At 37.5% G+C, this 14701-nt stretch overlaps 1 protein-coding gene across 2 annotated transcripts in view; it reads left to right on the forward strand.

Annotated features, from left to right (window-relative positions):
* The window catches only part of CALN1 (calneuron 1), a 262637-nt gene extending 261340 nt beyond the window's left edge, over positions 1–1297 (forward strand). For both annotated transcript variants that reach the window (XM_075264939.1, XM_075264940.1), the window contains exon 6: positions 745–1297. In XM_075264939.1, the coding sequence (XP_075121040.1) occupies positions 745–872 (128 nt within the window). In that variant the 3' untranslated portion in view covers positions 873–1297. The remainder of the gene's footprint in view (positions 1–744) is intronic.
* Positions 1298–14701: the final 13404 nt, after the last annotated feature.

The raw sequence follows: 14701 nt of genomic DNA on the forward strand, positions 1-14701 counted from the left end.
CTCTTCAGCACAAAATAGGGAAAACTGGTTTGGCAAAGTTGAGAGACTTCTGGACCAGGTTATGGGGCTAATATCTCTCCTTGAGGAGAGAGCACCTTAATAGGTGTACAGAGTCTTATAAAGCCATTTTTGCTCCACTGTGTGATTGTGGTCCAGAAGTCTTTTCCAAACCAGTTTTCCCTATGCTGTGCTGAAGAGATCCAACCAGATTGAAACAGAGCTGTCCACAGCTTGGATTCTATTCCTTTTGAAATAGAATAAATTGGCTTGGCATATCCTCACATCATAGCAACAGACTTAAAAAAAAAAAGTCATGCATGATGTTTAAGAGGGCTACCCCTAGAAGGCAGCAAACAGAGGCACTTAATCCTATTTACATCTTGGAAAACAGGTTTGCATATTTTTCCTACCTTTGCAATATGCATATATGGCTCATGTGCAATAGACAATGCAAGGCACTCAAAAGCCTCCAGGTTCAGGATTGACCAGAGCTGACCAGCACCGTATCTGTATTCTTGAGCAATATCTTAAAATATGATAAAGTAGCATTAGACAAGTAGCATAATAAATGTACCATTCATGCATCATATTTCAGAAAGCAGCATCAAAGCTGTAGAAGAAAAAGATGTCATTTCAGGTATTTGTACAAATGTCAGTGGATGATGTACAATGATTGTATCTGATAAATGAAATGAGTGTACAGTGATAGCTGTGTTTTAATGTTTCTTCTTTGGTTTCTTTCAGTACATTCCCAAAAGCAGAACAGGCAAACCTGTGTACGGAAGAGCCTTATATGTGCATTTGCCATGGCCTTCATTATAAGTGTCATGCTTATTGCAGCCAACCAGATTCTTCGGAGTGGCATGGAGTAGGTCCTTCACCATAGCACTGTGAACAAGAATAACCATGCATGCGCATGCCTAGATGAACAATTTTCTTAATGAATATTTAATGGAAACTGCTGTGAGAAGAATCGTTCTGCAAACAATACAAGGCCAGCAGTTGCGAAGTGATGTGCAGAACAATTGAACCTTCTCGGCAGGGACACAAAAAGGGCTGTCTTAATGCTTTAATGGTTTTGTTTCCTAATGCAATAAACCGGCAGGAGTTCTGAATTATTACTTCAAAGTTAAGTAGAACCCTTACAATGTTGTATCTGTGCACAGATGCCTATGAACATTGACAGGTAAAAATGTACATGGTTTCTAAACATTATTGTTCACCCACACCTGAAATTTCAGGAACAAATCAATCTATACATTGCACTAAGCCAACGGCAACCAAGGAAACATGGTAATGGAATGGCATATTATTATTATTATTATTATTATTATTATTATTATTATTATTGATTTCCATTGTTAGATTTACATCCTTTTAGGCAATTTGAAGGTACATTTGTGTTACATATGTAATGTGAAAACCTCTTTGTTTTTATGTACCTAATACATTTTTTTCTTTCAATAATGACTGAAGCAATAATAACAGCAATGGCACAATGGCGAAGTCAATTGACAATATTATTGGAGTATGTGGTTGATATTACTGTGATGATACTTTATAGAATTGGTTTACAATTCATTTCTAAAGTCCCATTTACATAGAACGATGCTCAAGCAATCTTTCGAGCATTTATTCTCCATCATTGCTCATGTAGACATGCTAGTGATCCACTCTTAAATGTGCAAATGCTCATTTCTTGACGCATCACATTGTTTTTGTGCACATTAAAATCATTAATAAAAAAGGTATGTCCCGGTGGCGGGATAACATACAATACAGGAGAATGCTCTATGTAAATGGAGTGCCAATCGACCTTCTATATGAGGGCAGGGTTACATCTGTGCCCCGGTCTCCGCTTTTAGGTTTCCATCTTCTGCTGACAGGAGACAGAATCCCGGCAGACAGTGTCCACCCGTGAGCGCCTGTGAGCGTTTTGTGGTCTCCGCGGTGAAACTGTTTTTTTCTTAACTGGACACAAAGTCCTGTATTTCCAACTTTGTGTCCAGTTAAAAAAAAACGGTTTCACCATGGAGACCACAAAATGCTCACGGGCGGACACTTTGCAAACGCATTCAAATGAATAGGTTTGAAAAGTGACTGCTGGTTTCCATATCCTGTCCAGTTTCTTGGGCAGAAGATGGAAACCTGAAAGCAGAGACTGGGGCGCAGATGTGAACCCACCCTCATTGCTCATAAAAAGCCAAACCTCTTCCAGTGTAAATGATCCTTTACCTTTCAATGCACATATATGGATGGGACGACAATGTACCAGTGGGAACTGTCCTTGCACTTACAGCTTTTGATGGAATCGGAGTAGCTAAAGCCATACTAATATTTTCCTGCACTTCCATGTCAAAATAATCCATTGCTGGAATTGCACTTTGACTGAAAGTCTTTCATTTCTGACTATTCATAAAGTCAAATATAAGAAACCGACATGTGAAATTTATTTTGGTATTATTTTTTTCCAATTCTAAATTTTAAGATTTTTTTAAATCATTACTCACGGTCCGTAATATTTGCATAATTTTGCTGAGCACTTCCATTTTGTAATTCAATTTTAAATCATTATAATGTCAAATATGTATATTTTAATGTGAATATTTTTAAGGTAAACAATGTATGAATAACTGTGGAAAAAAGTATATATAAGGATTAAGCAGAATAAAGCATGTGACAAATTCTATAATGTAACCAGCTATTCTCGGGCTACAAACATCAGAATTGTTGCTTTGAATGAACAAAGCTTCGGCTTTCTTTGGAAGAACATAAAGAAAAATACTGAGTGGTTTCAACTGTGCTCAGAACGTAGAAATTCAATGGCAGAACCTGCTGGTAACTGCTGATTTCTACTTTGACATTACATTTGGTATTCAAGCTATTTTGATTTTCCGTTCTCTTCTGTATAGCACGAATGTAGTCGCAATGTAATAACAGATATATTTGCATACTTTATGTGCAGGAGCATTGTAGATGATATAGATTTATTTCTCTTTGTCTCAGACAAAGAACAATCATAACAGTCAACTAATTGTATGTGATTTTGTAGAATATAGGCAGGGTGCTAACTGCTAATGGACATTTGCTCACAAGGCAACCATAGGAGGTTAGGAATTGGCAAGCCATATTGATTGAGGAATAAGAATAGATTTTTACAACCGTAAAGCAGTTTATTTGTGAAGTAATAAAGATCTTTTTGGGGTTGCGGTATGCGTATTTTGCCATTGAAAAACATGATATAGAATTAAAACTCAGACCTGACTGATTCCTTGCCATAGTAAGCCTTGTTTTTAGTATTCATCTCTTTACATTTCCATGTTTAGTCACCAACAAGACTGCATCAAGGGGGTGTAGAAGGTCCTACAGACTGGTAAAGTTGGTGGATACATTTATTTCTAGTGTTTCTTCAAATTGGTTGGGAAATAATTTGAAGAAACACTGTTTTCAACATACCATGTTGAAAATGCTTCCACAAATTCAATTAGAATAGTAAAATAAATCAATATAATGAGTAGGAGAGTAACACAATCAACATGTGTCCAGATTACTAGAGAGGTGTCCATTGTTACATACTTGCCTTGGCTTTGTTGTTTTCTTAGAGCAATTGGGGTTAGTTCACACAGCGGAAACCTTTTCCACCATGTGGCTTTTTCACACGGCGAGCAGCGACGGGATGCCAATGAAGTGTATTGGCAACCCATCATAGCATCTCGCTCCTGATTAGTCATGGATGAATGGGCCTAATCAAGAGGGAGTCTCAAGCCACAGACGCCATGGCTGAATCAGCCGCGGAATCTGCATGAGGATGGGGCATGTCACTTTTTTTTTTCTGCTAGCTGAAAAAAAATCACTGGCAGAAAAAACTGCGAGTGACCCCCATTGAAATGATTGAGAGGCGTTATTGCAGGTGAATTTTGAGGCGGATTCCGCGGCAAAATCCGCCTGCGAAAAACTCTCTTGGCTGTTATATCATGTATGTATTATTGATTGTTATACATAATCTGTTGGTTAGTCTATTTCTTACCCACCCCTTTCTACCTGTGCTACAGGTGATGTTCCCACATAAGCCGTGAGATGTGGTAACATCTCTGTTGCAGATTTTGCTATATTTGTCAAAAAAAAAAAAAAAAAGAAATAGTGCATCAAGCAGCAATATATTTCTTCTCTGTAGATGGAACAGAAAAAAAGGAAATGAAAATGAAAATGCAGATGTGAACAAAGCCTAAGAAATACAGCAAGCGTTTTATACTGAATATATTGTCCAATGAGAGAACAGTCTCACACCAGCACCACCCTTTTTGTTATACTGGTGCTCATTGTACATTTTATATTTCATTTTAATATTTTATTAAGGTAATAAAATTAACATAGCTTTACTATCTCTCTTGTATTTCTTATGTTTGTCAACTTTACTGTTGCTCCATAAAATCATTTTGCTCATCTATTTCTTTTATATGCTGTTTGTGTAACGCTGCAGATAGGACATCATGGGAGCAAACTACTTTGAATATTTAACTGTATTTGTCAATATCTAATTCCATAATAGCCGGAGTAGTAGTTTCAAATGAGGCTGAATATATTCTAGTACTTACGGACTGTTCTGATACTTCTGGCAAGAATTAAATTATTTTCCGCTCACAATGTGCTTGAATGCATGAACTATGTAATATATGGCATAAAGATAATTAGCAAGTAAAATTCCTGTCTCCAGATCTTTATCAACACAGAAATATGACTACTGCATACATTAGGAGCCAGTATACCGATACATTAAGCTACATTCAGACAACCGAGGTGCAAGACCATCATGAAAAACATCCATTTTTCATGGTTGTCTTGAGGGGCACCTGTTTTTACAGATCCTCCATACATTTTAGTAATGATCCACCTCAGCCAGTAAGTGGCCCTATAAGTCATACTTTGTTCAAAAAGGATCAGAAAAAAGACTGTAGGGGAACCTTTAGGCTGGGGCCCCATGTTGTGGAAACACAGCTTTTTTTGGTGTAGATTTTGTTGAGGTTTTATGAACCAAAGCCACAACTAGATTGAGCAGAAGTTAGAAGAATAAGAGCTTACTATATACAGTATTTCCGATTCCATTTATGGCCATTCTTGGCTTTGGCTCAAAAAAACGCAACAAAATCTGCAACAAAAAAGCTGTGTTTCCTCAATGTAGGGCCTTAGCCTGAAAGCGACAGAATAGGTTATTAATGGATTGGTAAGATGAATAACTTTTTAAGCCAAACTGTCCATTTTTTTCATTTTAAATGTTACCAGTCAATAAACCCTTCTAAAATACCTGTAGGTGCCAGGCAGGCTGGATAAACTAGGTACATTTATCTGTATGATATTCAGTAGTAAATCATTTAGCACATGAGTTCTATATATTTCCCCATATTTACATTTTACACTGAAAATTTTACATAGTAGTTTAGGTGAGTAAACAACATATTCATTGAAAAATACCCGAACTGCTATGTTTTTCTATTTTTGTAGCCTCTAAATAAAGGTGCTCTGTAGACCAAGTAAGCCACCATGATAGCTTGCTGTGAAAAGTTTTAGGTCATAAAATGTATCATGCCATCTAGAATGTTATTTTTAAACAGGTTGCTTTCTCTCAAGGTCATATTTGCAGAATTTCAAGGTAGACTATTCCAAACTTTCAGAAATCTGAAACTAATACTGTTCTATAAGTAAAATGATTGGCCCCACACCTTAAGTTTGCGTCGAATGTAAGATGTATTTAATGTGTTGCACTTTAGTCTTCCAGTGTGAACAGCCGCGGCATGCCAGCCATACACAAGCCAAGTACCCGCCAGGCAAAACACACTATATTAATCATATTTTAAGAAATCTTTTTTTTCTTTTTTAAAAAGAGAAAGTTAATATCATTATTTTAATGGAACAGTTCAATTGCCTGAAGATGAATCCTTCATAAATCATTACTTTCTGCTTCCATAAAAAGTGAAATTCTATTTCCTCATGAATTTGCAATCCATGGGGTGAAATGCTATTATGCACAGAATATTTTCATTTTAACATTGAGACTTTGCAATAGAGAACAGGGTTGGACAGTGGTGAGTTATAGTATACAGGGGCATAACTAAAGAGGGTGCAGTTGTATCGGGGCCCAGGAACCTTAGGGGGTCCATAAGCACAGGCATCAGCATTGAGATTGCAGCTTCCATCTGGCCCATAAGCCAAGGAGACTCACAGATTACCCTGACCACACTAAGGCTGATTAATCTCCTTAGCACCCGTAACCATCACTATCAAGAATTCGCTGTAGGGATAAAGTAGGGGGCCCCGGAAAAAAAATATTGCATCGGGGCCCACAAGACTTTAGTTACACCACTGATAGTATATATCTTTATAAGGGTCAAATTTCCTTTTGTTAGTAGATAAAACCTGTACCAGTGATCTGCACAAGGCGTGTGCTATGCGGAAAGGAAGAGGTGTGTTCCTGGTATGCAAAAATATTTTCTTTATCTTACTTAGATATGACTATAAATATGTAAAAGTGGCCTAAATATTAGCTTGGAAACTATAATTTTGGAAGCACTACATCTCCAGTATAGTGCGCTATGCTAGGATTCTTTTGGCTTTGCTTTACAGAGGGATTAGGCAGAAAGGCAAAAAATTACAGAATTAATTCCAGTGACACACCAATAAAACAATGACATTATATTGAATTGTGTCTCTTCCCCCCTGTTGGGAGTGATGGCTGCTGAAAAAAGTAAGCTCCACTCAATGTACAGTGGTCTGTAATAATGGCAGTAATAGCAGACAGGCAAACAAGTTATACATGAATGAGTAGGATATAGATACAGAATGAGCAAATATCTCTTATCATAGTCTCAATATCTAAAGGATATATATATATAGAGAGAGCGAGAGAGAGAGAGAGATTGAGATATATATATATATATATATATATATATATATATATATATATATATACCAATCTTGATGAAACTTGGGTGATGAGGGCTTCTTAAATGAGTAAACCTAGCATTAGCGTCAATCAGTACCGGGCACACAGTCAAGTGCAAATTAGGACATGTTTCACTGACCTAGAGACAATTCACTGCCATAATAATGCTGCTGTGCCACCTGCTGGCCACAATTGGTTAATATACTTTATCCAATATTTCCTTAAGAGATGCATTAAGCATTCAGATCTTCTTTTATTTTATATTATTCTTTATGCAATGTGTTTTTTTCCAATATTACAGATTTTAACCCTGAAGGTCCTAATTATATACTGGTAAGACTGGAGTTTAATATGTTAAAATCTATTACCTTTTGTATCTTTATGAACATTCATGTTTTCTTGTTCCTTTGAATTGTTGCCATTTCCAAAATAGAAGCAACATTTGGCCAGGGGGCTACCCCTCATAGAGACAAGCTACACCACTACTATTAAGCTTGGCATCAAATGCCGAAGTAGCTGTTCTCAATTCTAATAATGGCACTTTTAAGGCAGGAGGGACAGGAAGTAATACAATAAAAGCATTAGTCCATAAAAATAAATCAAAATGCCCTATAACATTAAAAATAAACTTGAGGCACACTCAGTGCTCCAGAAGATTTTAGTTAACCATTGCTTCAGATTGAAAAAAAAAAACCCTTTGTAATATTGCTTTAAATGTACTGAAAATAAAATATTAGATATAAAATATGTTTATTAAATTCCTTTCCTAAATATGTTTATTCATAAACTATTCTAACCGGGGAAAGCCTTGAATACACATTACCTAAATACTACTGTAATTTAATGCGTATTTACATTAATATCTTGCTGATCCCCTTGTTAACAGATATAGAAGTGGTGACATTTTTTTTCACTCCATTCTTTTTGAGACTGACAATATTATACAGCCTGTTTTATAAGGAGGGTTGGATGGGTAAGTGTAACTACTGGAGCTATCGCAGAGCTCTATGCAGTATTGAGATGGCCAGAGTATTCTCTCTTAATGCAAATTAATGAAGAGATTTACTATAAATTTTCATATCACATTTATTAAACAGAAAAAAATACAAATGTGGAAATTGTATCTTTTTGTATAATTACTATAAGCTGATATACTGTATTTTCTATTAACTAGAGAATACTTTGGCATAGATATAAATACACAAATTAAACCTATAGCGTATACACAGTGGTGTCCCCATGGAATCTGGGCATTAAGCCTAAAGCCTTATTTTTTGTAATACATTGCTGGAAATCTGATGTAATATTTGACAGCAGCCACAAGTAATGTATATATGCATGTCCCCATATTGCTCTAGTTATGTTAAAAATAGACACTGTTAAAATGAAATCTGTAACTTCAGTGTTTTTACATTTTTAGTTAAAGTGTAACTAAACATTTAGGTTGAAGCCCAACATTGCAAATTGCGTATTCTTTAACTGTCTAGTCTAACATTACACTACTTACTAAATTGTTTAAAAAAAATAATACATATTTTTGGTGCATAGTGTTGTGACAAAGAACATGCCCCTTTATACACAAGTTGTAAATGTGTCTAAACACTTGATAAATGTGGCTTATAGCACAATTCTGGCACATTTTCTTTCATAAATCTCCACAATATATCTAGGTTTAAAAAAATATACATGCATTTACATATAGGGAGCTACCTTGCAAGAGGTGGTGCTAGAGTGAGTTTTTACTTTTTCAATCAAGTAGAACTCATTAGCATTTCTTAGCTGCCAATGTGGAACAAAGGGAAAGAATGAAGTGCAGGATTTTATGGAATAAGCCACAATTTATATCATATAATGCATTAAAGGCGCTTGGTCAGCAGGAAAATAAGTGTCAATCCAATAACAGACTGAAAAAAAAATTGCTTCAGGAATTAGGAAAAGTGTGTGTGTGTTTTTTTTTTTCATAATGTGGTTTTTGATGCTTTTTTTGTTATGGTTTTTGTTGTGTTTTTTCTTTAACATGATTTTTTCACTCCAGTACACTAGAAAATTTACTTTAAAAACCCACTAGAGGTTCTTGATGCGGTTTTTGAAAAACACATAGGGTTTTTACCACCTCCCATTGATTTCAATGGCTTTTTAAAGGCATAATCTGCCTGAAAATAGGTTATGTTGCTTTTTTTAAAATCTCTAGCTAGAGGAAAAATCTGAAATTGAATCTTATTGAAATTAATGGGAGGAGTATCTGTGGCAGATTTTGAGGCAGATTCTGCCTCAAAATTATCCTACAAAAAACTCTGTGTGGACATACCCATAAGTCAGAACAGAGGAAGCAGACAGCACAGCAAAAAAAAAAAAAAAAAATCTGTCCTGTTCCTTCTCCTCCTTGCTAGCTTTGCTATCATTCGGAGTTATCATCCTCAGTGTTGTTCTTGGATGGGACACATGGGCAGGGGTGAACCTACCCCTTTCGCCGCCCGAGGCGAATTACAGAAAGCCCCCCCCCAGGAGGAAGGGGCGGAGTGTAGGGGCATGGCGGAACAAAGGGTGTGTGGCAGAGCAAAGGGGGCGGGGCTTAGCACCGTTCGCAGACAGAGAGCAGGCACGGAGAATACCTGCTCTCTTCCTTGAGTGTGAGGGGAGGCTGCTGGAGCAGCGCTGCTCCAGTGGCCTCCCCAAACAACCGCTCGGTGCTAAGCCAGTACAGGGCAGCTTGTCCTGGACTGGCTTAGATAATCAAAAATGCCGCCCTCCCTGGGGTCCTGACATAGCGCCGCCTGAAGTGCTCGCTTCAGGTCGCCTCATGGGAGGTGCGGCGCTGGCGCTATGTCAGGACCCCAGGGAGGGCGCCCCCTTTGCTCCACCACGCCCCCTTTGTTCCGCCATGCCCCTACACTCCGCCCCTTCCTCCCGGGGGGGGGGGCGGCTTTCTGTAGTTCACCTCGGGCGGCGAAAGGGGTAGGTTCACCCCTGCATAGCGCCACCTGAAGCGCTCGCTTCAGGTCGCCTCATGGGAGGTGCGGCGCTGCACATGGGGGTACTAAGTACAAAGTACTGCATCATCTAGTGTGTCCACCTATATGCAGGAGAGGTAAGTATGTATATGTAAATGTGTGTAAATACATATGTGTGTATTAGGTATGTAAATGTGAGTAATGAGTTACACGCACTGTATCTATGTGTAATATGTTATATTTGTGTAACATGTATATACTGTATGTGTGCAATGATTATTTGTATAATGCATATATATACACTGTGTGTGTAATTGTTATATATATGTGTTTAATGTGTATGATACATGTGCATTGTGAGCCTATGTTCAGACTGCCATTGCCTTTCTATTGTTCTTATCCATCAGAGGAACAGAACAGGGAAAGGAAAAGGTTTTCCTTTTCATTTAAATCTCCCCTTATTTACTTCTGTGCTAAAATAAAAACTTATATTCCCGTATGTCTAATCTACTTATTATTTGAACAGCATTATTTTTCTGGATAAAAAAGAAACAGACAGAAGGGAATATCTGTTTTTCATACTTAAGTAAATGGGTAAGGATACAAATAGAAAGTATTCTATTTATATCTGATAACAAGAGAAACTTTTTGTTCCGCTGTTCTGATTCTTTGATAGATTGGGACAATGGAAATATATTGGCAACATGAATGTAGCATATTATGTATTTATGTGCATAAAAGTTCATATATTTTATTTTTATGTATAGTATATTCTAATATTGTTTGGTATTACATACCTTTCACTCATCCTAAAGCCATTAGAACAGCTCTCGGATTTGGATGCTGTCCACTGTCCCAGGAATCTCGCCAGGTGTCAAACTACTGGATATGCACTGTGGTGATATCACAAGACAATGCTTAAAGGATTCATAACCTTCTTGTTACATTCAGCACATATTCAGTTATCCTCATTTTACATTTAGCCTGACTCCACAAAGTATAGCCTGCAGTAGTACCAGTGGAGTCAATCGTACGGCAAGTCTCTGCAGTACAGATGAAATGGGGGGGGTGGTGGTGGTGTAAGCATAAGTTACCATCCATGTGGGCCATATTTCCCTGAATGAACTCTTGCATAGAACTCCCTGCATCATAGAATGGCTCTATTGCAACTGTACTAAACAGGACTTGTATAAGAAAAAATTATCTTTGTACCGTATTAGCCAGTGAATATGAAACGTAAAGATTGAGAGATCTCAGTAGTTGATACCTTTTTTTAATGGCTAACAAAAAATGATGACATATTGTGAGCTTTCGGAACTACTTGGTTCCTTCATCAGGATGGTATAACACTGTATCTGAAGGCAAGCATATTTATACAGGAATACAGTGTTTGATGCAAAATTGATGGAAAGCAATACAAGTAAATAAACACATAAGTCCAAAAAATATCAGTTCACAGGAAGGTTCTCTGAGTTTTATGATTCCCTTGATCAGTGATGTGGTGTCTAGTTGTTGTAAAACAACATAAAACCATGTGACTGGTTTAACCCCCCTTGGAGTGTGTCAAAAGTCGTCATTAGTTTATATTCACACACATGTCGATCTTTTTTGCTTTTGAAATTTCCTTTAAAAACCAGGATCTTCATGTTATTGATGATATTATGATTTTAATTGCAAAAGTGTTTTGGCACAGGGAGGTCCATTCTCTGTTCTGTATTTGTATGACGGTGCAAGTTCATCCTCATCCTAAGTGTCTGGCATGTCTGTCCTACATACAGACCCGAAAGCTTGCAATATGTCATCATTTTTTGTTAGCCATTAAAAAAGGTATCAACTACTGAGGATTCTCAATCTTTACATAAACAGGACTTGGTCATGTTCATGGTTTGATTTACACCCAGAATAGACCAGGAATATCTGATTGCTAGGAGGATGACAAGCCCCTGCATTGATCACCTATAGAGCCACTTCTGGTGCTTGTCCTATACATAATTCAGGGCCAGAATACTCTATCCCCTGTTTATTGACCAGGCACCGTCACAGCAGCTCAGCACCTACTGACTTCAGTGGGCGCTACCACACTTGTTTAGCCTCTTTCCATTTGTTGAAAGTTAATACGGTTGGGTATTATATGAACAGTGAGATAGGTGGAGGGGGCTCTCAGAATTGGTTTCTCTGTAGAGTTCAAGTAGGTGTAGGTGCAGAGGTGGCAGTCGCTACCACTACTCTAAACGGCTCCAGGTTAGCAGGGGCCCCTTACAAATTTTGCATTGTGCCCCAGGAATTTAAAGTCACAACTCTGATTCTCCCTGTCTTGCTATGTATATACAGTATAATATATAAGAATACGCATATGTATCTGTGTTTATACTGACCAAGAATGTCTGTAAAGTGTGATCACAAAATCTAGCCCCATGATGTAACACTTCACAGTAAGCCTCTGTTCACATGGTGCGTTCTTGCTCAAAAAACAAGTGTTCTTATTGGAAAACTACATGCACTTTTTTTTAAAAAAAATACATGTGGTTGTTGAAACCTTCATATGTTTTTTTTTTTTCACTTCATGTGTTTTTCAAAAACACGTGGTTTTCCATTTTTTGGTCAAAAATACATCATGTGTACACAGCCTGAGCAGGACCCTGCATGATGCTGATGATCATTCACATCTTTTGCATCGGAGAGAAACATATGTTGCTCATCTCTTTCAATTTCTCAATGCATCTTCCATGCTGGCAGCCCATCAGTGTCCACACAACCTTCATCCCATTAATGGAATAACGTCGATGGAGGCAGGGTAGAAACTTGAAGAGTTACAAAAAATAATTAAAATTGTGTTTGTCAGTCTGCCTCTAATCACTACTGTGATCATATAGATGTGTGAAGCACGTGCTGGCTTCTCAGGTGATCAGGACCAGCCTCAACTTCTTCCTGGCTGCTCTGGCAGTCAATAAAGTTTAGACAAATTCTGCTATCATCAGTAATGGCATCATGTGCATGGTGGGCTTGGGTAACAACTGAAGCCATATGTACTATGAATGGCCCATAATCATTAAGGACGTAATTGTAACAGGAACTGTGTTGCTCACACAATTCTGAAAGAGGGGAAGATATTTGTGGCTTGAATTAGGAAAATTAATTTCTGCATATTTTTTGCCTATCAATAAAACAAACAAACAAAAAAAAGCAGTGGAAAACACCTTGAACTGATATTTACAGGGATAACACATCGATACTTTATAACAACAAGAATATTTGTTTGATTATAATTGTGATTCATTTATAATGAAGCATAGCCATGCCAGAACAATTGATTTTAGATGTTTCAATGTAACCCTGTGTATAATTGTTTTTTTGCAAAATGGTCACTAAATGTGCTAAATTAATGAAATGTAATTATTTATTTACAACCAGTCACGTGACTACACTTTAAGGCTACGGCCCCACGGGCCGTAAACGCAGTGATAAAGTGCTGCAGGAAGAACCACTGCGTGAACGCATTGCGGTTCTTTCTGCAGCACTTTTAAGAGAAAGTTCACAGAGTTTTCCTCTGCGGACTTTCTCTTAACAATATATCTACAGGAAAGCCGCCGGCATTTCCGTAGATACAATTGACATGCTGCGATTTGCAAATGGCATCGTGCCCGCACTACGATCTTTTCCACAAAGTGGGGATGAGATTCGCATGAATCCCATCCACTTTGCCTGCACTGTACAACGCCGCAATTTCTCCTGCAGCGTATCCGCTGCGGGCAAATCGCGTTGTATCCGGTCCGTGGGGCCTCGGCCTAAGGATGTATCCTAGGCCCTAAGTCATCAATATCAAATTGGTGAGGATCAGCAACCCCACCCGTTAGCTGGTTTCTACATTGTTCATGGTGCTGGAAGCAGATGCCTTTGTACACTGTGCAGTGACCCTGCTGTGCAGATAGATAGATAGATAGATAGATAGATAGATAGATAGATAGATAGATAGATAGATAGATAGATAGATAGATAGTATATTACTGGATTAGCACAAAGGTATTACCTACTATGACAGATTTTATTGTTCTTTCTTTGCGTACTAAAACATATTATTTACATATGTGTCTTTTTGTTCTACTGCACAAAAAGAAATGTGTCTTCCTTGGTTGCCTGCCTAATTAATGTGATTAAATTGGGGAACACGAACATGATCTTGCTGCGCTATGTTTCTATGTGGTGTCTTACTTCCCAGAATTCTTAGCTTCTTAGCTTTAATCATGACGGGACAAGTAAAAATCATATATGGGACATAATTATTCCATGTTTGTAGCATCAAAGGACCAATATTGTATTTGGGGAGTGTTAACATGGATGAAGTAAGAGGTCTATTTGTATTGTTGATTTATAATATGTGTACAGATACTGTACTTGTTTTAGCCATATACATTATACTACACTGGGTTACTCTAAAAGATTAAACATTGTACTGTATGTAAATGACTAAATACTATTAGTTTGGAGATACCTGGGCTTAAATGTACTTTAAGGCTAAGAGATAAGATAAGAGATAATCCTTTAATAGTCCCACAATGGGGAAATTTCAGCCCTACATTGCAGAAATGAAGTTTTTTTTTGTGGTTGCAGATTTTGTTGCGGTTTTTTGAGCCAAAGCCAGGAGTGGATTGAGCAAAAGAGAAAAGTATAAGAACTTCTTATATATTTCCCATTCCTTTTGTAGCCATTCTTGTCTTTGGCTTAAAAAAAAGCAACAAAATCTGAAACAAAAAAAGCAGAGTTTCCGCAATGTGGGGCCTCAGCCTAAAGGTGTTATCTGGTGTAGAAAACCCAA

Source organism: Leptodactylus fuscus, chromosome 2, assembly GCF_031893055.1.
Source record: "Leptodactylus fuscus isolate aLepFus1 chromosome 2, aLepFus1.hap2, whole genome shotgun sequence".
Lineage (NCBI taxonomy): Eukaryota > Metazoa > Chordata > Amphibia > Anura > Leptodactylidae > Leptodactylus > Leptodactylus fuscus.